Source organism: Bos taurus, chromosome 10 (genome assembly GCF_002263795.3).
Source record: "Bos taurus isolate L1 Dominette 01449 registration number 42190680 breed Hereford chromosome 10, ARS-UCD2.0, whole genome shotgun sequence".
NCBI classification, from domain to species: domain Eukaryota; kingdom Metazoa; phylum Chordata; class Mammalia; order Artiodactyla; family Bovidae; genus Bos; species Bos taurus.
This window is the reverse complement of record NC_037337.1, coordinates 84,504,764-84,532,108: the sequence shown is the minus strand read 5'-3', so window position 1 is coordinate 84,532,108 and position 27,345 is coordinate 84,504,764. Positions and strand designations below refer to the sequence as shown.

The following is a 27,345-nucleotide window of genomic DNA, read 5'->3' as shown; positions in this document are numbered from 1 at the left end:
TTTCATAGAGAGTTGCATGATTTGCCCAAGAGCTTTCTAGAACAATCACAGTCTTCATCTCAGACCAGTGCTCTTTACACCAGGCTTCTGGTGTTGTTCTAAGAAACAATAGAAAAGACAAAAAGTCAAAGCACTGAATAAAAGACAATTTCCAAAACAAACAAACAAACAAAAAAACAGGTAACAATATTAACCATTAGCTTGTGTTGTAGCCTGAAAATTTACCTGGATAAATGTACCTCTCTCTTACCAAAAGCTGATTTAAAACTTGGAAGTTCTGAAGGTAAATAAGGAAAGGTCAGAGAAATAAATTAATGGAGGAAAAAAAAATTAATTCTTGGCTTGCAGAACATTCCAAGACTACTTATATTCTCATATAAATTCTTTCTGGTCTTAGTTTGTGCAAGACGAAATTGGGTAACTGGAGACTGCCTGTTTTTAACACATTTCTGAAGGAATGGTGTGCAATAAAAGTTACTTGAAATCGAATTATTTGCCTGGCCTATACCACATATTACATCAGTTCTCTAATTTAGAGCCACTCCTTCTCTGGCCACTACCCAGAACAACGTGCTGAAACCTGCGGAAACCACAGTCAGCGCAAAAACTCCAAGTCCCATAATGCTCGAGAGCCTGTCTCTAGCGCCTCTTCGCAGGAGCCGCGTCTTCCGTATCGGGAGTTGTAGTCATTCAGAGGCTTCACTTCCGGGAAGTTGGGGAAGGGTGCCACTCCGAGGAACTACACTTCCCAGGAGGCTGTGCGCACGCCTCTCCGCCCTCGCCGCTGTCAGGCTCCACTTCTCCCGCTCCTCCCTCAGTGGGCTGCAGCGCTCACGCCTTCCTGTTAGTCCGAGCAGGGAGAAGTTCACTCCGATCAGCTGATCCTAACTGACAACAGGAGAGGAGGAAGCCCGGGAGGCAGCGAAGGAGGAGGGGGGGCGGAGATGGAGATGGGGATGGATCCACCGGTGCCCTGAAGAACAGCCCCCGCCTCCACCGGCGCCCCGTGGTTCCCGGACGCCGCCTCGCCGCGACAGAACTGCTTAGTGGTGGGGTTCCCGGGCCGCCGCGGTCGGGGAGGGAAGGGCACGGCCCTGCGCCGGGCGAGCGATAGCCCTGGAGCTCCCTCTGCCCCCGGGAGGAAGGGGGGGGCGGGTGCGGCTGGGGTGGGGGTGGGGTGGTATAAACAATGGATCCGGCTCTGGCCTCTGCCGGCGTGGGGAAGATTTGGGGGGACCCTCTTTGTTCTTAGATCCTGCTCCAGCCCCTCGGGTTGAGGTGGTGTTGCCTGGGAGGAAGGAAGGGTGAGAAATCCCCGGCTGGGGAGAGGCGCCGAGGTGGGAGGCCGAGTGGGCAGACTGTTTGCTTGGGTCTTGGTGGGCGGAGAGGTAGCCTTTTGAAGGTTGGTTTTACATTTTTAATCAATTGTGACAATTTTGATTTTTGTTAACGTTGCGGGAGCTGCTTGGGCACGTCTGTGATTAGGGTGTAAATAAGGTCTCCTAGTCATTCCTTTCGCCTTCCCTGTTTATCTAAAAATTAGAAGGATAGATTGATTTCTGTATGGGAGGAGTTGAATACCTAAAAGGAGGGCTTTACATTTCGTTGGAGCATTAGAATGGGTATCCAGGCGAAGGGGAGTTAGAAATATGATTGTAGAAGGGGCAAAAGCCCCTTTCTTGCTCCACTTATTTTTCTTTCTTTTTTTTTTTTAAGTTATTTTAAAGTTGGGTTTTGAGTGACAAAGAGAAAAATTATTTAACTCACTGCATGCCTGGCTTTGCAGTGGGCCATAGTGAAGGAATTCTGTCTCCTGTCGCTCCTTTTTTGCAATTTGAGAAAAGGATGAAAGGAAGTACAATAGTTGTTTTTAAGCACCGTAGAATGGTGACTCTTTCCAGGTTGAGAGTCCTTAATAGGCATCTGTCTAGAGTTGAAACAGCCCAGTTACAAGGGTCTTTGGACCTGCCCAGGACTTTGATGGAGCTAGAGTTTATTATTATTGCTTCTGTAGCTTTTTACAGGCATCTTTCTTCGCCTCTCCCAATTGTGGAGTGCAGGGACGGGTGCAGAACGTTGTCCCTTCAAGGACTGTTTGCTTAGTGCTTTCGATCTGAATCTAATAACTCAAGGAACAGAGAATTTCAGTCTGGGAAATAAAGCGACAGAGTCTGTTAAGTGCTTTGATCCTATAGGTAGTTGTTTTCAAAAGGAACAGCCTTAATCATGATTTTGAGGAGAAATTTCTAGGATCAGAATGAGTCAGTATTTAAGTTTCAAGAATGAAATTTCTCTTGGGAGTTTTAGCCTCATATTTAATCACAATCTTTTTATAAAGGTGCACTTCTTTTAGATGAGTGAAATACTTTTCCTGCCTCTATTGTAGGTATCCCCAGAAATATTGACTTGAGGTTGGATAATATTGAAAAGCTCCTGACCACTCTTTCATTACCAAAACCTTTCGACTGAGGCCCCACCCATGAGCCCACCTCAGTAAATCCATCAGATCTCTCTCAGATAGCCATAAAAGACCCTTTCAAGTTGATTTTGACCACATATTTGCCTGCACTTTATGGAAGATGAAACTATCAAACCAAATCAACGTTGCTGCTGATTCAAGAGTCTTAGAGGCAGAAAATTAAACATTGGAACATTTGTGAGTGTGTGAAGAATTCTAATAGGACATCGATTGTTTTTTTTTTTTAAAACAAAACACATTTTTTTAGGGTATTCAGAACCCTGTGGAAGTTGTGTGCAGTCTTCAGACTCAACACCTCTGTCTTCACTTCCCCTGGGGAAAGCCCAGTTACTGTTACATGGTAGGTGGTTTCCTTCCAGTCTGAATATGAGTGCCCAGACTTCCCCAGCAGAGAAGGGCCTGAATCCAGGGCTGCTGTGCCAGGAAAGTTACACCTGCAGTGGGACTGACGAAGCTGTCTTCGAGTGTGATGAGTGTTGCAGCCTGCAGTGTCTCCGTTGTGAGGAGGAACTCCATCGGCAGGAGCGCCTGAGAAACCATGAGCGGATCAGACTCAAAGCTGGCCATGTCCCTTACTGTGACCCCTGCAAGGGCCCCAGTGGGCACTCTCCAGGTGTGAAGCAGAGGGCAGTGGTGAGGTGCCAGACCTGTAAAATCAACTTGTGCCTGGAGTGCCAGAAGAGGACTCATTCTGGGGGTAACAAAAGGAGGCACCCCATTACTGTGTACCATGTCACTAAGGTCCAGGAGTTGCTGGAAGAGGAAGGGATGGATGAGGAGACCAAGAGGAAGAAGATGACTGAGAAGGTTGTGAGTTTCCTCCTAGTAGATGAAAATGAAGAAATTCAGGTAAGCGCTCAGTGCTCTAGGATTCATGTGGTAGTGGAGGAGATGTGTTGTTGGCAGGTGACTCTCAGGGAACGTCCAGGAGGAGCTCACATTTTAATCGCTAAGAGGCAAGACTTCCGAAAGCTTCAGTTGCATGGAGTTAGATTCACTTACCAGCTGCATGACCTTGGGCTGAATTATCAGTACTTTACCCCTCTGAGTCTTAATGTTCTCATCTGTACACTGGGGACAGTGCCTACTTCATTGGGTGGTCATGAGGAAGAAATGACACAGTGTTTGTAAAGCCTGTTAGATAGTGAATACTCAGTATATGATAGCTGTCATTATTATTATTAGGATTATTATCAGAAAGAACTGATTTAGAACCATTTTCTGAATGAGAGCACTTTGGTAAGTTGTGAATACATGTGAATGAGGAGAGACTGTGTGTGCAGAGAAAGAAACACTTTTTTGGTGGGTCCCAGGGGAGTGGAAGGCTGTAAATCATAACCCTGCTAGCTCCACTGGGAGACAGGTCTTTGAAAAGTGGGCATTTCCTAAGGGTAGTACCCTCTCCAAATGGGCTCTTATTCTCATATATTAGCTTCTGATCAGTAGAGGCCAGTAAGGGCATCTGTGATAACAGGACTGGAGAAATATTTAATTCTGGGCTAGGGAGAGGGTGGTGAGTGATAATAGGAGCAAGTTGGAGAGATGAAAGTGTGTGACAGTTGGGCCGTTTGGTAAAGGGGGTAGATGAATGAATGTACTCTCCACTGAAGCTAGCTAGTATCATCATTTCTATACTTCGAATGAAGACTGCTTGAATTCACATCCTGGCTTCACTTACGGACTGTATCACCACAGATAAGTTATTTAAACTCCGTGCCTCAATTTTGCTTCCACATCGTAGTAGCAGTTGAGAGGATTCAAAGAAATTAGGAATGGAAATGGAAAGGCCCTTATCACCGGGCCTGGCATTTGGAGTCAGCATCAGTTTGTTGTATTTGTCAGTATCAGGGAGTGTTTGTGGTACATTCAGTACTTTTGGTTGTGATGACTCCTCAAGCCTCCAGATTGGAGGAGTACATTTGTAAGTTACCACTTGGAAACTGTCTAATTACCCTTGAATATTTTTCATCTGTCTTTTTCCTCTTTAGATAAGATTATGGAGATGAATTGCATCATGATTTCTATGTACATGTATTGTCAGCTACTTTGCTAACACAGGCTTTTCTTTCTTGGCTGAAAGGAACTAATAGAGTTATGGAAGAGTGACCCAGATCCCCTTCTGCCTCCCTTGTTAGCAATAATGTCTCCTTTATGGATTATGCTCTAATTGGGTAACAGTGTGGACTAAATATTTATAAATGGAACACTTGGGTTTGGATGTTTCTTGTTGGTTTTACCACCAGTTCTCTTTAATGTGGAATACTTTGCAGTGTTGTCAGTGTCATAAAATGAGAGGAAGATTTGGGATGACCAGTAATACTCATGGATACTGTGTCAACACCAAAAAGAGTGTTTCTTAAGGGGAGGAGGCTGTATTTTTTTTTTTTTTTTTTGTAGCGTTGATACATATTTCTTAGTAGAGAATTAAGAAAATAGACGAATGTATACCAAAGAAGACAAATCCAACTGTTTGTGCATCTGTTTTTCTTGTAATGTGTCATATATATATATATATTATAATTGGATTGTTCTGTAAAGATTTCTCCTTCATAAACATTGACTACTTCCCAGCAAATAACAGTTTATTAATTGCAAGCAGCTTTGGTTGGGACTAATGGATTAGATGAGAATTTTAGGTGGAGATTTGTTCTCATAGAGTCATAGTGGTAACGTACGTGGAGAAACTGTCTGGTTCCCTTTTCTAATGTGAAGGTCTGAAACAATTAGAGAGGTGATTGTCTGATATAAATCTAGATGATGAACTCAGCTCGATTGTAAACTCCTGGAGAGCAGGACCCTGTGTTGTGCCCTGGGTCATACAATGGTGGACATATCAGCCCTTAAATACTTGATTGGTGATGTCACATGTCAGCCTCAGTTTTTTAGAAATGAATATCACACACATACTTAGTCAAAAGGCTAAAACCATATGAAAGGACATACAATGACAAGAGTCCCCCTCCTGCTCCATGCTCTTGGTCTCTTGTTGGAACATTCACCATTAACAGTTAACTATGCGCCCTTCTAGAATTTTTGTCACGTATGCTTATGAATATATGTATGCATCTTTTAAATTTTTCAACAAAAAGGGAATCTAATATACTTGCTGCTCTGTCCTTGGCTGTTTTTCACTAAAGGATACTTGTAGAACTTTCCTTATCTGCACTTTGGGGTTTACCTCATTATTTAAAGGCTGCCTAGTACTCGGTTGAATGGTTTTTCTATAATTTTAGCCTATTATGGGATGTTTGAGTTATTACAACCAGGGATGTATTGAATATCCTATAAATCTATTTAGATATGGAATCTTTGTCAAATGATATGTGCATTTTAGATTTAGATCGATACTACCAAATTTCTGAACCTTATTTTCTTTGTTCCTGCAGTGCTTCTCTGAATCTCCCCTGGGTTCTGGTCTTGGCTCATCATAGTTAAAATTTAAAGAGCTCTCACTGTGGTACTTGGCACCATGCATAGCATTTGCACTCATTGAATCCTGATGACAGATAGCTCTGTATTAGTTTCTTACTGTTGCTGTAACAAATTATCACAGATTTAGTGACTTAAGACAAGTTTTTCTATTATAGGTCAGAGATCAGAAGTCCCAAAATGGATTGATGGGGCTGTGTTCCTTCTGGAGGCTATGGAAGAATTTGTTTCCTTATCTTTCTAGCTTCAAGAAGCCTCTTGTGTACTTTGGCTTGTGGCCCCACCACCCAGCTTCAAAGCTAGTAGTGTTAACATCTTCTAATCCCCCTTTCCATCTTTTTTCTTCTGCTGTCACTTGCTTCTCTGCCTGTGGCCCTTCTGCCTCCCTCTTGCAAGGATCCTTGTGGTTACATTGGATTCACTTGGATAATCCAGCATATTCTCCCCACCTCAAGGTCCTTAATTCAGTCATATCTGCAAAGCCTTTTTGCCCCATGAAGTGACAGATTCGCAGGTTCTAGGCACTAGGATGGCATCTTTGGAGGTGGGGTGGGGGCAATTTCACCCTACCACAGCCTGTGAACTAAGTGTAAGTCTTAGTAAGTTCGGCAGCTATAACAGAATAGCATAGATGGGGAGGTTTATTAACAACAGAAGTTTATTTCTCATGGTTCTAGAGGCTAGGAAGTTCAAAATCATGGCACTGATAGATTCAGTGTCTGATGAGTGTTTGGTTCATGACAGCTGTCTTCTCATCATGTCCTCACGTTGCAGAAAGAACCTCTCTGGAGTGTCTTTTATAAGCACACTGATCCTGTTCATAAGATTTCTACCCTCATGACTGAATCACCTCTCAAAGGCCTTACTTCCTAATGCCATCACATTGGGAGTTGGATTTCAACGTATGCATTTTAGGGGAATACAACATATCATCTAGAAGCAGTGTATTTTCTCGATGAGGACACTGAAACACAGAGAGATGAAATGACTTGCCAAGGTCAAGTTACAATAAGTGGCAGAGGATTTGCTCTCCAAGATCCTTGTGCTATAATACTTCTGTTCTCTCTCACCAAGTCATTTAAATGTTCTAATCAAACTTCATTCTGGTCAGTAGCATCAGCTTACCAATTCCTCATGGCTACTGTGAGGATCAAATGAAACACAGCTCTGTGTAAATGCAAGACTGTTAGCACTGAAGAACTCCTTCCTCATATCAGTGAAGATTTCATGATTTAGGCCCCGATTTTGCTTTTCTCTGTATGTTTCTAGGCATTTGTGGGCTTTGATCATTTTCAGTTTAGTTCATAGGGATGATTTTAGCAGCTTGTAGGCTGTTACTGTTATGTGAGGTTCCCTCAAATTCTCTGGCCTAGAATCTCCTAAGATTTTTTGTTTGTGATCTGAATATTATTTAGTTTCTTTTGGAAGACCTGGGAGGACAAAAAGCTTCCTTTTGGAGGTGACAATTTTATCATTGACCCGTTGCCATTTGAGTGTATACTGGAATGGCAAATTTGGGGAGAGATTGACTTGTAGTCTCAGAAGCAGGAACTCATTGGTGGCTCTTAAATGGACACATTTGGCCTACTAGCCAAAGACATTTCATTCATTCATCACCTTTATGGAGTATATCTGCTGGTGCCAGTCATTTTCTAGACTCCAGAGATAAGGTTTGGTCCATGCCGTCATAAGAGCTTACCATTAAGGGAGGAAAGCAAAGTTCACACATGTAAAACACATAAAAAAGGTGGTTTCGCTGTATAATCAAGGAAGAGTGACTGAGAAGCCACTTTTGCCAGATGGTCAGGGAAGGTTTTATTGTAGAGGTGACTCTTAAGCAAAGACATGATGGTTAATACCACCTGGGGAAATAGACCTCCAGACAGAGGAAAATGAGAACAGAAAGCAGGTAGGCTGGCATGTTTGAGTAGAGAAAGAATGCCTGTGTCGCTGGAGTGAGCCGACAGAGAGTGGTGAAGATGGAGGTGCAGAGCTAGGCAGTTGCCAGATGCTGTGGGGCCTTGTAGGCCGTGGAAATAAGTGTGGTTTTAAATGTTGTGGGAAGCACCAGATTGCTTTATGCTAGAAGGTCACTTGTGCTGATGGAAGTTTTTTAGAGATGCTCTTGACTTTGGTGTGAAGACTAGGAGACTTTGTAGTGTCTGGGAGAGGACAAGAGGAAAGCAGGGAACCCACTTAGGAGGCTGTAGCAGATGCAGAGGGGAGAAGGAGCCTGGATTTGGTGCAGTTATTGTCATGGTGAGATGGAAAAACATTGATGAATTTGGGACGAAGTTTGGATGTAAAACAGGAATGCTGGTATGTTGGGTAGGTGAGTGAAGGAGAGAACTCCGTAGTGACTCCTAGGCATTTGGTTTGTGCAAATAACACCTGCTTAAAACCCCAGGTTTAAATTGATAAAACCCCAGACTTAAATTGATAAAACTTTTAAGAACTCAGTTCACATAATAAAGAAAAAGTTAAAGTAATCTCATTTGTTACTATCTAGCACAGTAGTTCTCAACCAAGGGTGATTTTGCTTGCCCCCAGGGGTAGGGGTGGGGGGGCATTTGGTAATGTTTGGAGACTCCTCTAATTGTCACTGCTGGGGGATCAGGGATTATGTGCTTCTGGCTAGTGGGTAGAAGCCAGAGTCCTGCTGAGTATCTTAAAATGCATAGGGTAACCCCCACCTAGAGAATAACCTGGTACAAAATGTCAAGGTTGCTAAGATTGAAACTGATCTGAGAGATGAAGATTTGTTCTGATAGGAGACCTGGATTCCAGTGAAGTGGAAAACATTTAACCAATACACCACTTTTTATTCCCTCTTCTGGTTCTTTCTGTTCCTCAGAAGTAATTTAGCTGAAATCAATATTATCTTTTGGCATATTTTGTAACCTCTCTAGTGAAATGGTTAGACCTTCTGTGTTGTATTCATTGATTTTTCTAGACATTACTGGAACTGTAGTTGGAAAACCAGAGACTCATGGGTCCATTATTTAGAAACTCACAATACGTAAATGATCCACACTGACAAGAGATCTATAGTTTCTTGAAGTTAGAGACAACGCCCTTAGCAAATAACTCAAAGGTTAGAAGAATAAAGTTCTAACAATTAGAGTTCTTAATGGAGGTAGGGGGTAGTATTTTCCTCTTTGTTGAGTCTTGTGAGGGATTCAGACATCTTGTCTTGCTGAAATATTTCTAGTCACAGAAATGGTGAAAAAATTCATATACTTTTATATATATATATATAAAACAAAATTATACATTTATATGTACACAGATCCACATCTAATATATGTATATATAAATACTTAAACCCCAAGTTTTTCTTTCTTTTTACAACCACTCCATTCTCCACTGTCTCTTTTCTACAAACTTGCTATCAGAACAGAGCAGCACACTAACAGTCTCTTGCCCCTGTTTCATCCTCATGCTAACTGATCCCCAGTGGTAGGAAGGCTGTGTGCTCTTCATGCCAAAAAGCTCTGGAAGTTAAATCCCCTCCTGCTGAACATGTGGGGTGATAAGGAAGCCCAGTGACCCAGGAGTGGTCCATGAGACCCTTAAGAAAGTGTCTCCTGGGGTAGGCCTTCCTAGACTAGAAATCCAGAGCCCTGAGCCCTGTCTGAAAGGGAAGGCCAGGGTAAGCCTTCCTGTCCTTCAGTGAAGTCAGTGGTGGACCTCATCTCACTGAGACCGTTCCTTTAAGAAGACCCATCACGTTGTTTGGCTGCTCCACTTGTTTACAGTCCCAGAATAGTGTGGCTCAGAACACTGGGAGTTGGCCTTTTTTTTTTTTTTTTAATTGGCTAAAAGAGACATTATTCTAGTGGGATTCAGGAATGGAAAATAGCTGAGGATGTTTTTGTACTGTATGGGAATCCTTGACCCCAAACAGGCTGTGCTGGTCTGTCCCATTTCTTTTCTGCTTCTGTCTTAGACTCATCTGCGCGTGACCCCCTGGGCCTTGTCCTCTGCTGCCTGGTCTAGGGTACCTTCCAGGGGCTTGCTCTTCCCAGGACCTCTGTTTCAGAGAAGCTGGCAGAAACCCCTCAGGACTTAACTGGTTGGTAGGTCAGGAACCTGGGGATCATAATTATCTAACTTGTGGAACTTCCTTATTTTTCTCTTCGAATGGTCAGACTATTATAGTATAAGGACTCATTTTGGTACTGTGGCTGGTTAGCCCTTTGGCAAATTCTGGTCAAAACACAAATATATTTATTCTTGGTTATTAGGTGCCATGTTAAAAAATGTAACAAAAAACCCCTCCCATAGATCTGCTTAGGAGCTGTCTGTCAAAATAATAAGCAGTAATTGGTACAACAGCAGAGACTCCATCTCCCTCCACCACCTTTTACTCATAGAAAGCCAAGTAAAAGTCCCTTTTGTTTAGTAATAGTAGTTGGGGGAGGGCATTGTATGATATTATTGGGAAACTGGGGTTGAGGATGACTCAGACAAACAGGAAGATGAAAGAACCCCTATTATATGCCTCTAATTTCTGCTCAGCATCTTGTGAGCTCACTCAGCCTTGGGCTTATTCAGTTGTAACAGACTTCTGGCATTTAACCTGGGAGGCTATTTTTTTAGTCCAGGGCTGTTTAAAATTTGACCCATGCAAGCCATCAAAACCACTGTGAGTCAGCTTTTCAGGGAACCTATCTTTAACTATTTCAAGTTACCTCCAGTTTGTATGATTCTAATTTTTTTCTGGTCTGTCAGTTCCTTGAAGTGATTGATTTTTTTTCTGGAATTTGGTAAACATTTGGCTTTTTTGAGTCGGGGTTAGTATCCTAGGCAGATTTCTCATTAAGTTGACGGTGTATGTTTCCCTGTGGCTGCATCTCCGGGCTGTGCTACTCTTGAGTTGGTCCTGCAGATTGTGTCATGTGGAAGCCTTCTGATGGCTGGCTGGACTCTTCTGGGGAGTCCTGTCTGCTTTGGGAACAGCTCCCAAGAGATCAGTTCCAGCTGAGGTTGGAACTGCTAAAATGTATTGAACACATTTGATCAATGGGGGGCAACCAGCGGAAACCTAGTGGGTGAGATCACAGAGGAGGGAAAGAGAAAGTTTTCAGGCAAGACGGATTGGAAAGACCTATGGGAAGGGACACAGAGGAACTTTTGGAGGCAGGAAAGGGTGGGTGTTTCCTTGGAGAATGTTTTGTTCATTTTGCCCCTCTTTCCAACAGCTTTTGGCCAATAATTAAGAGGTTCCCTTTGACCTGTTTGTGAGGTCAACTTGGTGGTAGCTGGAATCCTTGGTGGTGGCAGAGAGGTATACCCACCATACGTAAGCACTTGGCCTCTGGCTTGAATTGATGGAGGATAATTCAGTTTTCTTGTAGCTTCTGGAATTTTTTTTTTCCCCTCCTTCCTAATTTTCTTTTGCTTGTGACTGGGTTATTGCTGTCTTTCCCAGGAACTTGACTCTTAGAGTACTTGAACAGACGGAGCCTGGTTCTGGCATGTAGTCACAGATACCCCAGGTTCAAGTTAAGAAGAGAATAAAATCCCAAGCAATTCAGCAGTCATAGAGTATTCTAGAAATTCCTCTACCTCTCAGCCCATTCTCCTGCCTGGTGAATATGTCATCCAATTAATACATGGCTGAACCGTTTTCCATAATCTCTTATAACCTTTCTTTTCAAAGAGTTTAATTCAGTTTACCTGTGTCATTCAACAGCAGTCATAAACATTTATTGAGTGTCAATTTTCTGCCTTACTAGTTTGAGTAATCGCTCTGAAAAATGCTTTAAAGTGAAAATTCAGAGGTTGAGCATGACTGGGGAGGGGTTGTGGGGTCTTCTTTCCTGGGAAGGCCCTGCTGTCTTCTGTCCTTGTCTCTGAGCAGAGGCTGCTTGAGGATCCTGACTGTTGGTGCGCACCCTTTCTGGTCCCGGTGCCTGGGCGTTCAGTCTGTGGCTGGTAGGTCACTGGGCGCACTCATTCCTCCCCGTGTCCTTAGTCAGCTCTGTTGTTTGGAACTGGATCACCTCATGGGCAGCCATAAAGACAGCCTGCTTTGCCTTTCTTCTTTTTCCTTCCCTCCCTCCTCCTCCTCTCCTTGTTTCCTTCCTCCCCTAATTCTCTCTCTCTCTCTCCTTTTCCCTCCCTCCCTCTAGACTCTTCCTTCCCTCTCTCCCTCCCTCATCTCTTCCCTTCTTCTCCCCCCTACTTCATGAATTATGAAGTTAAATCTACCATTGCCAGGGGAAAAACGTTTCTTTCCAGTGCTACATGTAAAATTTTAGGCTTAGTAGAAGTCGCTCAGTCATGTCTGACCCTTTGCAACCCCAGGATTGTACAATCCATGGAATTCTCCAGGCCAGAATACTGGAGTGGGTAGCCATTCCCTTCTCCAGGGGATCTTCCCAATCCAGAGATTGAACCCAGATCTCCGGCATCGCAGGCGAATTCCTTACCAGCTGAGCCACCTGGGAAGCCCAAGAATACTGGAGGGGGTAGCCTATCCTTTCTCCAGCAGATCGTCCCAACCCAGGAATCCAGATGGGGTTTCCTGCATTGCAGGCGGATTCTTTACCAGCTGAGCTACAAGGGAATCCCTTTAGGCTTATGTACCATATTCTTTTTTTTTTTTGGCCACACCATCATGCAGCTTGGGGGATGTTCCCCAATGAGGGATCTGATTGAACCCAGGCCCTCAGCAGTGAAAGAGTAGAGTCCTAACCATTGGACCGCCAGGGAACTGCTTATGTACTGTTTTGGACTGTTCATACATTTCTTCTCCTTTCACTACCATGAAGATTGCATTTACTGCATTTTTTTTTTTAAAGGATTGATCTAAAGAGATTTGGCTTTATAGTGCTGCCTTCCTTGACCACCAGATTTAAAACAGCAACTCCTGCCTGTTCCTATAGTCCTACTCCTCTTTCCTGGTTTTTCTTCACTCTGCTTATCATTGTTTGACATAACATGTACTTAAAACCAACCCTTGTGGTATAACTTACACATAATATAATATGTACATCAAAAACCAGTTTTTTGGCTTCATCCCATGGCCTGTAGGATCTTGGTTCCCAGACCAGGATCCAACCTGAGGCCCCTGCATTGGAATCTCGGAGTCTTAACCACTAGATCTCCAGGGACGTCTCTGTAATACACACCTTTTAAGTGTACAGATTTGTGAGTTTCAACAAATGTGTGTACACCTGTGTAACCACCTCCGCAACACTCGAGATGTAAGTACCACACGCTAACCAATTGCACCCCTGGGGCCCCCATAACGCTCAAGGTATAGAGCGCTTCCGCCCCCTCGGAAGGTTTCCTTCTGACTTCCCCTAGGAAGTCAGTCCCCAGCAATCACTCATCTGCCTTCTACAGCTGCAGATTTGACTTTCCTGGAGTTTCGTGTGAATAGAATAATTTGGTGCTGCTTTGTATCTGGCTTCTTGCACTCACCATATGTTTTTGAAGGTCATCCGTGTTGTTGCGTGTCTCGGTTCATTTCTTTGTGTTGCAGAGAAGTTCTATTGTATAGATGTACTGCAATTTCTTCATTTGTCCAAGGACATTTTGTTTGCCATATATATTGTTTGCTTATGGTCTTTCTTCTCCCCATTAGCATGTAAGCTTCCTGAGGGCAGTGATTTTTTTTTATAGGGGTGTAATTCATGTAACATAAAATTAACGATTTTAAGCGAACGATTCATTAGTATTTGGTACATTCAGTGTGGTGCCACCACCTCTGTCTAGTTCTAAAACATTTTCGTCATCCCAGAAGAAAACCCTGTACCAGAGGGCAGTGATTTTTTTGTCTTTTTTATGCAATATTTGTTATTTTCCAGTTATAAAACTTACATAGACTGGTCATGTTAAAATACTGAAGATACAGAACTACAAGAAAGTATCCACTTCTATCTTAATTTTAGAATGAAAACCACTAGTACCTTTAGTTCTTCTGAATGTTACATTTACTCTTTGAGTGTGGCCTAGAGGCAGACCAGGGCACTGCAACATCAGTCGGCACTTAACAGCATTTACGGCAGGCCTCCGCTGTGCTGAGTGCTTGCTGTGCATTCTCTCAACTTAATCCTGGCAACAATCCTGTGAAGTAAATTACATTGTTACCCTCATTTTACAGATGAGATAATGGAGCCCAGAGAAATTAAATAATTTCTTTAAGGTTTTTCTGAAGTCAGTGAGTGGTAGAGGCAGATTGTACCCCCTCTGCTTTTTTTTTTTTAATATATATTTTTATTTATTTGGCTGTGTTGGGTCTTAGTTGCAACATGAGAACTCATGTTGAGACAGGTAGGATCTTAGTTCCCCAACCAGGGATCAAATCCAGGTCCTGTGCATTGGGAGTGCAGAGTAAACCCACTGGCCCACCAGGGAAGTCCCCCCTCCACTTTAAAAAAAGATATTTTCTTGGCCACACTGCACAGCATGTGGAATCTTAGTTCTTCAACCAGGGATCGAACCCATGCCCCTTGCAGTCTTAACCACCGGACTGCAAGGGAAGTCCCCAGATTGGACCCTAAGGTGTAGCCTTCCCTAGAGAGAATATAGCATCTAGACATTCTGTTCTGTGTTTATTCACTTACTTAACAAATAAGTACAGATTTCCTATTGTGTGTCAGGCCCTGTCTTAGGGCTAGTGGTAAACAGCATAGCTTAGACCCTTGCCAACCTGGAGTATGCTCTAGTGGGAAGCTGGAACCAGGAATAATGGGAAAATGTTAACAGAGGTGGTGGGTGGGGACTGGAGGCTCTGATTAAGAGAAGGGTAGAGAAAATTGCCCATGGCGCGATCCAGATGGAGGTGGATCTGAATCGAGCTCCCACTTTTTAAAAAATTAAAACATTTCCTTTGTGGTTTATCACAGGATACTGAGTATAGTTCCCTGTGCTCAGCTCTGCTGTCTTCTGTCTAGCCTGGAGTTGTTACTACTAATCCCAGAGCCTTTACCAGAGCTTCCGTCTGTTTCTATAGCTGGCCAGATATGAGTATGCCATGCCACGCCACTGAAAGGGGGGCATCTTCCATTTGGAAGCTCCTTGGAAGAGTTCCTTGAGGATGATGTGGGTCTTGAGGATGATGTGGTATTTCCAATCCCGAGAATCTAGCATTGCTTTGGAAAGCTTTTCACTCAGATATAAATGGACAGCTGAACTGGGTGAGTTGGGTGAAGTCAAAGAAACTGACCATGGAGCTAAAAATGACCCGTCTAAAAGAATTTGCTTTGTGGATCATCCCTACATAGAAACATTTCTCTTTCCTGCTAGAGGAGCTGCAGGCAGCACTGTGAGGTTATATGTCAAAGGCACCACTGGTAGTTAGAAGACATGGGAGGAGAATTCCTGACCTCTCAAGTAATGGAACTCTTTTGAGGACACTGGAGTGGAAGAAAATGATCTTTGCCCTTACCAAATGCGCTCAGTGTGTTTGTGAAGCCAATCTTGTGACTTTAGTGGTCTTAAGAAAACATTTGATTGAGAAACAATTGTTTTTTACATGAAACTTGATTGGCACATGTGTGGGTAAACACAAACATGTACAGTCCTTGGAGGATAGGATGAAACGTAATTTTCTTAACTAGCTGGGTTGGGGGAGCAGGTTTACTAGAGCTTTCTGGCAGTAGGGATTTGCGGTTGGAAGGGAACCTCCTTTGATTTTGGACTTTAACAGTGGACTGGGTCCTGATCTGTTTGACATTGTTTAAGTAAAATTTTATCTGAAAATTAGGCCATGGACTTAAATCTTTGTATGGAGTTTTTTTCAACATGATGAAAATGGCTCTGGATTTTTCAGAGAAGAGAGTCCTCACTTTTCACTTCTCCTTTCCTTCCTACAGAAGATGGAAAATGTTACCTAAATTATACTTATGTTGGTCTTACACTGTTAGATTAGTGCCAGATTCTAGATGAAGCTTGATACATATTTGTTGATTGGTCAACAGAGAAAAAACACAGCCTAAAAGTTGAGAATTAGGTTTTACTTGGTGAGTTTACTGAGGAGTATAGCCTAGGGTAGCCTCTCAGATAGCCCACTCCAGTACTCTTGCCTGGCAAATCCCAGGGACAGAGGAACCTGGTGGACTGCTGTCTCTGGAGTTGCACAGAGTCGGACAGGACTGAAGTGACTTAGCAGCAGCAGCAGCCTCTCAGATGGCTCAGAGGAACTATTTCAAGGAGTTGAAGGAGGAACCAGCATACAAGGGAGTTTTTGCTGGGGGGAAAAAAAGAAAAATTTTCTAGTCCAACATCAAAAGATCACTGCTAATCACAAAGAATAGAAATCTCAAGTTAATGATTTCAGTGCTTTTCTGTGGGAAGATGCAAGAGTCTGGGCTCATTGAAATTATTCCTTTGATGTACACCTTTACTATCTAGAGTCAGTATTCTGTTTTTCTCCATCCTGAATCCCCTCAGGGTGAACCATGGCAGGAGGGCTGGGGTGGCTGCAGTGACTGATGGCTGGATGGAGGCAACATTAGTTGTTTACCAGAATGGCAGGCAGCGTTCTTTGTTTACTGAAATGGCAAACAGCATATTTTTTGTGTACAGGTTAAATGAAGTAATCAAGTTCTCATTTCCTTCTGAGATAGTGGTTCCAGTTCTGCCAAGATTGAGAATCTGGTTTGGTTTCTTTGGGTTCTGTCTCTTCATTGGAGCTCAGGCAAAAATGGAATGAAAGCAGAATAAACCAGAGTAATTGTTCAGTTCCTAAGTTGTGCCTGGCTCTGTGACCTCATGGACTGCAGTATTCCTAGCTTCCCTGTCCTTCCCTGTCTTCCAGAGTTTGCTCAAATTCCCATCTTGAGTTGTTGATGCTGTCTAACTATCTCACTGGCTGCCGGCCTCTTCTTTTGCTTTCAGTCTTCCCCAGCATCAGGGTCTTTTCCAGTGAGTTGACTCTTCGCATCAGGTGGCCAAAGTTTTGGAGCTTCAACATCAGTCCTTCCAGTGAATACTCAGGGTTGATTTCCTTTAGGATCGACTGGTTTGATATCCTTGCAGTCCAGGGGACTCTCAAGAGTCTTCTCCAGCACAGACCCTCACGTAAATGTAATTAGTGGGAACTTAACTTTGGGGATAATTTATCTATTTTGAGTAATGTTAGAATCTCAGTGGAGAGGTATAAAATCATCTTTGTTGTCCAAGGGTGGGATTTACCATGAGCGCTGTGCGGGGCGGAGCAGTCATGCCTCCCTTAGCCCTTTCATTACTTTGGGAAAGGACCTGATTTTTGTCCTCAGCTATAAAAACTTAGAGGACTGCGTGTTTGTAATTGGTGCAGATCAGATCCTCTGCACCCAGAATGACCAGAACTGAGAGGACCTCAGTCCTGAGTTTCTTTCCTTTGGAGTATGTTCCGGTGACTTTAACTTTACTGCCTCTGCTCTGTTGAACTTTCCTCCTTCCAAGGCTTTTTACTTCGATTTCTGTCCCATCTCTTGCTTTTTCCTCCCTCGGCTGCCTCAGAGCAAAGCCCACACGGTCATTCGTCCCGGAATAATTCTCTGAGGGCCGAGAAGGAATCTCTCAGAGACTGTCATCCTTCCCCTTGCCTGCTTGGGTTGCCTTTTTCACTGTTGTAAACTGCTCTGAACTCTGAGCTGAAACAATGTAGTTCATTGAGTACTATAACATTTCATTCTAGAAACTCTCCTTGGAACTTGGCACAAAATGAAAAGCTTTGATGGGTGAGACAGTGATAGAGAGAGGGGTGTGTTGTTTGGTTTCTTCAAGATGGGTATGGTGATAGTCAAAGTTGCTCAGTCGTGTCCGACTCTTTGCGACCCCATGGACTATACAGTCCATGGCATTCTCCAAGCCAGAATACTGGAGTGGGCAGCCTTTCCCTTCTCCAGGGGATCTTTGCAACCCAGGGATTGAACCCAGGTCTGCTGCATTGCAGGCAGATTCTTTACCAGCTGAGCCACAAGGGAAGCCCAAGCTATAAGGTCAGTATCAATAATACTATGTTGTTTTGCTTAAGAGGAGTGAAAAGGAGTTACCAGGAGCAAGCAGTGAGAGCTTTTCATTTTCAGATAGAATTAGTTTAGATTTCACCCCATCACTGCCTCAGTCCCTGGATGGACAACCTCTGAGCCACAAGCAGGCGCAAGCTCGGGCACTGCTGCTGTGCCCCTGGGTGTTTTCCCAGCAGGCTCGTCTTTACTAAATAATGGCTGGTATTCATCAGGTGCTTGCTCTGTGCCGGGCGTTGTACTGTGCCCTTTGCGTGCCTTATCGCCTTTAGTCCTCTCAGTAGCCCTATGGGTTGTAGAATCTCATACCATCTCATTTCCCTGAGGTTTCAGGAGTTGAGCAGCCTTTCCAGGGCCACACTGGGTGTTGAATTTGGGTGTTTCTGACTTGCCTGAGGTCCATGTGAGCAGGAGGAGGACGGAAGGCAGAGGCTGGGGAGGAGCACCTTTGGGGTGTTGCTCCTGTTTTTGCTGTTGGGTCAGGGCCGAGGACCATTCCCAGCATGTCAAGTTGGGTGGGGTGACCAGTTGGCAGGGCTCAGAGTCAGATAGCTTATTTCAGCCCAGGAATGGAGCAGAGTGGGAACAGGCAGATGGTGAATAGGCAGAACCAGTAGAGCAGCAGCCTTGTTCCCCCTGGCCGCATTCTTCCTTCATCAAGGGGAACCTTCTTACCTTTTCTTGACCTTCTCTTCTGCCAACTGTGGGCTTCCCAGGTGGCTCAGACGGTAAAGAATCTGCCTGCAGTGGGGGAGACCTGAGTTCGATCCCTAGGTCAGGAGGATCCCCTGGAGAAGGGAATGGCAACCCACTTCAATATTCTTGCCTGGAGAATCCCATGGACAGAGAAGCCTGGCGAGCTACAGTCCATGGGGTTGCAAAGAGTTGGACTCAGAGACTAACACTTTCAGTTCACTCTCTTCTGACTGAAAAACCGGTCTTGTTACTTACTCCCTAGGCTGTTGTCTCCTTTCTGGCTCAGGGGAAACTGCCCACAGGTTAAGGATGAATTGAGTAGTATAACAGGGAGCAAAATAATGCGAAAGGCAGAAGAAGGAAAAACGAAGCATGGTTTCAGTTTGCCAGGCATTTTCTCGTTTATCTGTTGATTTGATTAGCAACCAGTACCCAGTCAGGGGAGGCAAAGATGGTTATATCCTCATTTTACATGTGGAAAAATGCAGTCAGTGCATATTGAATGATTATTCAGGGCTTCTTGGTAGAAAAACCAGCCTGAGGTTTGAGCTCCACCTCCTAGAATTCTTTGCGCTAGACTCATCTGCACATGCGCACATGAACTTGTATGTTTAACATACCCCCGGACACCTGGTGCCAAAATCATATCCCCAAATGCTGACTCCAGTGAGTTACTTATATATGTTATGCACATCATTTAGTAGGTAAATCTTGAGACATTTAACTCTTAACAGCTCCTACAGGCCCCTTTTCAGGTGCCCACTCTTGAGTGTCCTGGATACCTGTTGTGGTTTTTTTTTTGGATAGTGGATTCATGATTGAGTTCATTTCCAGGGGAGAAAACCCCTGGGCCTTGTCTTCTTCCTCCAGACTGTTTGATGACTCTTGCAGCCGGCCACTCTGACCTTATCTGACTCCTTGCTGGTAGAGGTTTATGGAGCTTTTGTTTTGTTTCTCTTGCGGCCAGCTTTGCAGCTTGGAACGATACTGGAGGAGTGACATGGGTCCAAAGTGGGCTGTTCTGTGTAACTTCTTGTTCCTCTCAGTTGCCTGGGAGATCAGTGAGCCCAGTTATCAAATGCCGCCGCTGTGTTCAGCCCTGTGGACGATGCAGGGTGGAGAAGAGTGATCAAAGTACCTAGCAAGGTGCACTGCATTCATTCATTCGGTAGCTCAATATTGAACTCCTCTCCTGTGCCAGGCCGTATCCTGAGTACTGGGGGTGTAAGGGCAGACTCGCTTCTGCCCTCATGCATCTAGTGAAGGGCACTGTCAGTGCAGTGGGCATTCAGTAAATAAAATATTGTCATTAAGGCTATTCCTGTAATAATTGTAGTGATGTCATTAATAGAATAGTGAGTGCTTTACCATCTTGATGAGATTATGGGAAATGAAGAGATCGTATTATCACACCCAGTGGTCTGCCTCCCTGTAACTTCTCCTTATCAAACCAGCAGACTCTTGAGAGTCAGGAATGTGTTTTCTGTTGTTGTTGTTTGTGTGTCTCCTGGCTGGAGGATGAGAGTTGTAAAGGTTCATCACTCCTTTAGCTGGAGTAGAACACCGTGTGTTTGAATTAGGAGCTTTGACCCTGGGGATTTGTGTTCTGAGAGTTACAGGCCCTTGAGCATCTTCCTGGAACTCCAGTCTGGGATCTATCTCACTGACGCCAGCGCCCTTCCTTCCTGGCCTGACTTTTTTTTTTAATTTCGTCACGGCACACATGTTTTCTCTGTTTGTGGCGTGAGCTTCTCGTACTGTGGAGCATGGGCGCTAGAGCCCACAGGCTTAGTAGTTGTGGCGCTTGGGCTCACTTGCCCTGTGGCATGTGGGATCTTAGCTCCTTGTTTAGGAACCTGCATCAGCTGCACTGGAAGGCAGATTCTTAACCACTGGACCACCAGGGAAGTCTCGTGGCCTGACTTCTTATAAGGACTGCAGTGTTTTTAAACTGTAAACAGAGGAATTATGGATAGATGGAGTTTGACTAGTAAGTTGTTCTTTGTTTTTTAATAGTCTTACTTAGATGTAAGTCACATACCATGTATTTATCATCCTTTTAAAATATACAACTCAGTGCTTTCAGTATATTCATAACATTGTGTGGCCCTTAGTACTAAGTCCTTAGCATTTTCATCAACCCAAATAGGAACCCTGTACCCACTACCAGTCACTCCCTATTTTCTGCTTCCCTTCACCCCTGGCAGCCACTGATACATATTCTATCTCTATGAGCTGACCTATTGTGGACATTTCATATAAAAGGAATTATATAATATGTAACATTTTGTGTCTGGCTTCTTTCACTTAATATTTTCAACGTTCATCCATGTTGTAGCATATATCAGTACTTTTTATAGTTGGATAATATTCAGTCATTGTATAAATATACCGCATTTTGTATATTCACTCATCAGTTGACGGACACATGGGTTGTTTCCATCTTTCACTGTTATGAATAAGGCTGCTGTGAAGATTCATGTTCAAGTTCTGTATGGATGAATGTTTCTAATTCTCTTGGTTTATACCTCGGAGTAGAGCTCCTGAGACATTTGGTAACTCTGTGTTTCACTTTCTGAGAAACTGCCATGCTGTTTTCTAGAGTGGCTGTGCATTGTGCATTCTCATCAGCAGCGTTTGAACATTGAAGTTTCACTGTATTCTCACCAGAACTTGCCATTATCTTTTTGATCATAGCCATCCTAGTGGGTGTGAAGGGATATCTTGTTGTGGTTGGTTAGCATTTCCCTGATGACTATGGTGTTGAGCATCTTTTCATGTGCTTATTGATAATTGAATGTCTTCTTTGGAGAAATGTCTGTTCAAATTGTTTGCTTAATATTTAATTAGGTTATTTTTTCCTTACTGAGTTGTAAGAATTATTTACATATTCTAGACCATTAGTCCCTTATCAGATATGTGGTTTGCAAATATTTTCCCCCGTTCTTTGGATTGTCTTTTCATCTAATGGTATCCTTTGCAGAATAGAAGTTTTTAATTTTGATGAAGTCCATTTTATCCATTTTTTTCTTTTGTTGTATTGATTTTAGTGTCATATCTAAGAAGACATTGCCTAATCCACGGTTGCAAAATTTCCTCCTATGCTTTCTTTTAAGAGTTTATAGTTTTAACATTTTTATGACCATTAAGTTCTTATATACTGACTGAGGCTTTCAAAGTTCCTGTTAGCTGTTTGCTAGGGGTAAGTGTCAGAGAAGGCAATGGCATCCCACCCCAGTACTCTTGCCTGGAAAATCCCATGGATGGAGGAGTCTGGTAGGCTGCAGTCCATGGGGTCTCTAAGAGTTGGACACGACTGAGCGACTTCACTTTCACGCATTGGAGAAGGAAATGGCAACCCACTCCAGTGTTCTTCCCTGGAGAATCCCAGGGACAGGGGAGCCTGGTGGGCTGCCGTCTATGGGGTCGCACAGAGTCGGACACGACTGAAGCGACTTAGCAGCAGCAGCAGCAGGGGTAAGTGTTGGGTGAGAGGCTATTATCCTGGGACTTCTTTTCCTTGTCACATTGACAAGTCAATCGAGGAGCCCTGGCAAGCACTTAATTCTTGCAGGTGTTTCTAGCTATTTTGCAGTTTTTGTATTTCATTGTCTTTCCCCTCCCCCCTCGCCCCCCCCTCCCCTTTTTTGGGAAGGTAACGAATGAAGAGGACTTCATTAGGAAATTGGACTGCAAACCTGATCAGCATCTGAAAGTGGTTTCCATTTTCGGAAATACTGGGGATGGGAAGTCTCATACCCTCAACCACACTTTCTTCTATGGCCGAGAAGTCTTCAAAACCTCCCCTGCCCAGGAGTCCTGCACTGTGGGAGTGTGGGCAGCATATGACCCAGTCCACAAAGTAGCCGTGATAGACACGGAAGGGCTCTTGGGAGCTACAGTGAATCTAAGCCAGAGAACACGGCTGCTGCTTAAGGTCCTGGCCATCTCAGACCTCGTCATCTATCGAACTCATGCAGACCGACTGCACAATGACCTCTTCAAGTTCCTTGGGGATGCCTCAGAAGCTTATTTGAAACATTTCACTAAGGAGCTCAAGGCTACCACTGCCCGCTGTGGCCTGGATGTCCCCTTGTCCACCTTGGGCCCTGCTGTTATCATTTTCCATGAGACTGTGCACACCCAGCTGCTGGGCTCTGGTAAGTAGATGGGGTTCGGTTGTCATACTTTGACCTTTCTGGGTACACTGGGCTGCAGTAGTGACTTGGTGGCGGTACATTGCCCAGAAAAATTTCTGCCTGGGCAAGACATAAGGAAGTGTTTCAAGAAGGACGACATGATCAACCATGTCAGAATCTGCTCATGGGCAGGATGAGGATTGAGAATTGCTGATTGGCTTTGGCGATATAGAGGGCCCTGGTGATCTGGGTAAGACCGTTTCCCAGGGATGGTGGGCCTGAAAGCCTGATCAGAGTGGGATCGAGAAAAGAGAAGGAAAAAACTTAAGGTAGTATATTGATCTCTTTCTTCTATAAAGGGAAGCAGGTAAGTGACAGCAGGAGGCTAATGTGGGATTTCAAGTTTTCCCTTTATTGAACTTTAAGACGTGAGGTATTGCAGATACTTGGGTATTGCTGGGAATGATTCACTAGAGCAGGAGTGATGCACAGGTGGAGGGCTGACCTTAGGAATGTGGACGGCTCATCTGTAACAACAGGAGAGAAGGGAGATTATATGGACACGATTACAGGTAAGTAGGTAGGCGTGGTGGAAGGTGTCTTCTTGTTTCTGTTTTCTTAGAGAAATAGGAAGCAAGAGCATCGCCCGAGTGGGAGGGTGAGGGAGCAGGTGCGACAGTGATTGGATGCAGTGGGGGCAATAGTGTTGGCTCCAAAAACAGTTTCATTATGAACGTTCGTTTAGTTAACAAAGTTTATTAAGTGCACAAGGTCACATGCTGACTGCCAGGACCCCAAACTGAAAAGAAAACCAATTCCCACCCTCGAATAGCTGGTAGTCTAGTTGGAGAGGCCACATGTGTTCCATTCCGTGGTGGGTGTCGCTCCTGGAGCTGTGAGTGTGCAGAAGAGGGACACTGTACACATCTTTGTAGGAAAGAGGAGGTGACATTTGAACTTTAGAGACTGGCTAAATAGAGGAGGGGAGGAAGGATGGTCTAGGAAGATGAACCTGTAGTGGTTTGAAGGAGCTTATTGTGTTCAGGGAACTGTAGGTATTTGTACACTGAGTTCCTGGATTCTGTTCCTGCCCATTTCAATGCATTCTCCTCAAAGGATGGGGAGTGATGTTTTTTAAAAGCTTAATTTATACTTTAGGTCATGTCATACTCCTGCTTCCAACCTGTCAATGGCTTTCCATTATATCAGGATACAATCTAAACTCCTAATTATAGTGTCCTCACTCCTGCCTCTGTCTCTGAACTCTGCTTACCCCTTTCACTTCCTCCACTAGCTATACCAGACTTTTCTCTGTTCCCATCTTTGTACATGCTACTCTGTCTACCTGGAACACACTTTCCTCCAGCCAGCCATCCTCTTTCAGATTCAGCTCAACTCTCAGCCCTTTGGAGCCTTTGCCAAGTGTCTCCTTTAAAATGGTCCTTCCTGCACCCTGGTGGTCCTGTCTTGTTAGATCACCCTGTTCATGTTCATCAGGGCAGCTGTCGCTCTCCGAAATCATCCTGTTTGTTTGCTTACTGGTTTTTGATCTTTTCCCCTTGGAATGGAAACTCCAGGAAGGCAGGAACCTTGCCTGTCTTATTCACTGCTGCCTTTGAAGAGCCTGGGTGAGTGCTTGGCGCACAGGAGGCTGTCATCAGGTACTTGCTGAATGAAGAGGCTCAGTGTGTCTGAGGCTTAGATTGTGTGGGAGGGAATAGTGGACACAGTCAGGGATCAGATCATGCATGGATGGCCTTGATTTAGGTCTCAAGTATGACAAGATCCCTTGAAGGATTTTAAGTAGGGAGTTAATGTGATCAGATCTGTATTTTCAAAAAGATCCCCCACGGCCTGTTGCAGGATGAACTAGAGAGGCACGTGTAGAGGCAGGGAGGTGGCCAGGAGCTTATCACAGTACTAGGTGAGGAGTGATGGGGCCTGAGCCAGGGCAGGGCAGCAGGTGGGGAGTGGACAGACTGGGACCCTATTAAGGAGTTAGAATCCGAAGGATCTGGGTCTAGGATACCTCCCTGTGATTAGCATTTTTATGCCACTTTGGATCTTCACAGCTTTGGTGAGGGGAAGGTCTAATTTCCTGTTCAGGGTTTTGAAATAACCAGCCTTTCAAAGTAACTTTTTTTTCCATAGGCTTTACTTAAAAAAAAAAAAAAACAACCTTCTTTATTTTTGGCTGTGCTGCATCTTTGCCGCTGCGTGGGCTTTTCTCTAGATGCAGCTTGCGGGGGCTGCTCTCTAGTTGCAGTGTGCAGGCTTCTCGTTGCAGTGGCTTCTCCTCTTTCGGAGCACAGGCTCTAGGGCGTGAGGGCCTCCGTAGTTGCGGCTTGCGGGTTCTAGAGCACAGGCTCAGTAGTTGTGGTGCATAGGCTCAGACACTCTGCAGCATGTGGGATCTTCCCGGAACAGGAATCGAACCTGTGTCTCCTGCGTTGGCAGATGAATTCTTCACCACTAAGCCATCAGGGAAACACCCCTGCTTTTTTTCTTTTGCTTTATGCCTTGCACTATGCTAGGTGCTTGTTTATTTGTTTTTTTTAAATAAAAGCTGAATAACAAAGATAACATTTTTTTCCTTAAATTTTTAAACATTTTTATTTTTTTGCCTGTGTCACACAGTATATGGAATCTTAGTCCCCTGACTAGGGATCAAACCTGTACCCTCTCCAGTGAAAGTACAGAGTCTTAACCACTGGCCCACCAGGAAAGTCCCAACATTTTCTTAAAATAAATGCAGACTTAATATTTCTTTGTTACTCAGCTCAATCAACAGCAGCTATGTTTTACAAATGAAGAAACTGAACTCAGAGAGCTTAGGTTATGTAACCAAGGAGTTTCCAGCTAGTAGGCTGCAAAATTGGGAGTCTGAATCCAGAGTTGTTTGTGGATCCAGAACTCTGGCTACTTCTCTTTGATGACTGTACCTTTAAATTGAGCTAAAGCCATATTTCCAGTGTTTAATTGGAATGATTTTGTTGTTAAAATATTAAAGGAAATTATGCTATATGACTCAGGGAACTCAACCCGGGGCTTGGTCACAACCTAGAGGGGTGGGATGGGGAGGGACGTGGGAGGGAATGTTCAAGTGGGAGGGGACATAGGTAAACCTATGGCTGATTCATGTTGATGTTTGGTAGGAATTAACACAATCCTTCAATTTAAAAAAATAAATTTTAAAAACAACATAATCCTTTGTCAGCACAGAATCTAGTTTCTAAAGAATAAAATAATTTAGGTTTTAAAAAAAATATTAAAGGAAATTAAAACCAAAAGTCCGTCCAAGTTTTATCTCCAAAATGATTATTGAATCTGTTTATACTGCTGCTCCCTAAATTTCTGGATAAATGTTAGATAAACTACGGGAATGCTGATACCTTCACACAATGGCAGTTGTCTGCAACTTCACCAGCATAAGATCAGCGCTTCCAGAGCAGCTATTTATTTTAAATGCTCACTAGAAGGTGACTGGTGAAATCCATCCATAGGATGAAAGACTTATGTAGCTGTTAAAAAGAAGGAGATGTCTCCTCACAGTGTATCAAGTGTCCAAGGACACACGCTTACCGTATGTTGTTAAGTGATGAAAGCAAGTTGCACGTATGTGTTGGGAATTATGTAGGAAAGAAAGTCTGAAAGGGTAATCACTGGACTGTAGTTCCCTTTGAAGAGTAGGAGGGAGCAGAGGACCTACGTTTCTTTCCTTTTATGCTTTGACATGTTTGGATTTTTTACAATAAGCACACTAAAAAACAAAAAGACACTTCTAGTTAAAAATCCATCTTGTAATGCAGGGGACTCTGGTTTGATCTCTGGTTGGGCAACTGAAACCCCCACATGCTGTGGAGCAGCTAAGCCCTCGTGCCGCAACTAGAGAACCCGTGAGCCACAATGGAGATCCCTCATGATGCAGCTTAGACCTGCTGCAGCCATTAAATAAATAAATATTAAAATTAAATAAATGACTCTCTCTTTTTTTTTTTAAGTTACTTCCTTGAAGTGTAACACACATACCAAAAAGTGCACAGTATATCAGAAGTGTATCCCTGAGCACTTTCACAAGCTGAGGGTACCTGTCACTTCAATACCAGGCCCCACTTTACAGAAACCCCTGCTCGTGCTTCCTTCTAGGCAGTTCCTTCCATCCTGACTTCCAACAGCATAGAGCAGTTCTGCCTGTTTATGTACTTTTATATTTACGGAGTTGCACCACATATTCCTTTTATAATGAAAGACAGGAGACTTAAGAAAGGCCCCTGTTCACACACCTGTTTCCACAGATCACCCCTCTGAGGTGCCGGAGAAGCTCATCCAGGACCGGTTCCGGAAGCTGGGCCGCTTCCCGGAAGCCTTCAGTTCCATTCACTACAAGGGGACGAGGACCTACAACCCTCCCACTGACTTTTCTGGGCTTCGGCGTGCTCTGGAGCAGCAGCTGGAGAACAATACCACCCGTTCTCCCCGGCACCCCGGCGTCATCTTCAAAGCCCTGAAGGTCAGTTGGTTTCTGGCCTGAGTGCTTCTCACTGGGGCACCAGTGGGTGGTGAGGACACTCAGGTCTCCAGCTTCTGTTGGTGCTGGTGATTAGAAACCTGGGCCGCAAAGAGAGGATCTGTG

At 44.0% G+C, this 27,345-nt stretch overlaps 1 protein-coding gene across 4 annotated transcripts in view; it reads left to right on the top strand.

Annotated features, from left to right (window-relative positions):
* Positions 1-867: 867 nt before the first annotated feature.
* ZFYVE1 (zinc finger FYVE-type containing 1) overlaps positions 868-27,345 on the top strand; it is a 44,844-nt gene continuing 18,366 nt past the window's right edge. For 2 of the 4 annotated variants that reach the window (XR_009496059.1, XM_005212011.5), the window contains exons 1-4: positions 868-1,049; positions 2,387-3,328; positions 22,229-22,733; positions 27,008-27,222. Coding sequence is in view for 3 of the 4 variants with exons in the window: in XM_005212011.5 (XP_005212068.1) it covers positions 2,846-3,328; positions 22,229-22,733; positions 27,008-27,222 (1,203 nt within the window). In the remaining variant the exon portion in view is untranslated. Of the gene's footprint in view, positions 1,050-1,189; positions 1,305-2,386; positions 3,329-22,228; positions 22,734-27,007; positions 27,223-27,345 lie in introns of those variants that run through there. The other 2 variants (XM_010809489.4, NM_001206112.1) reach the window with 2 other exon arrangements.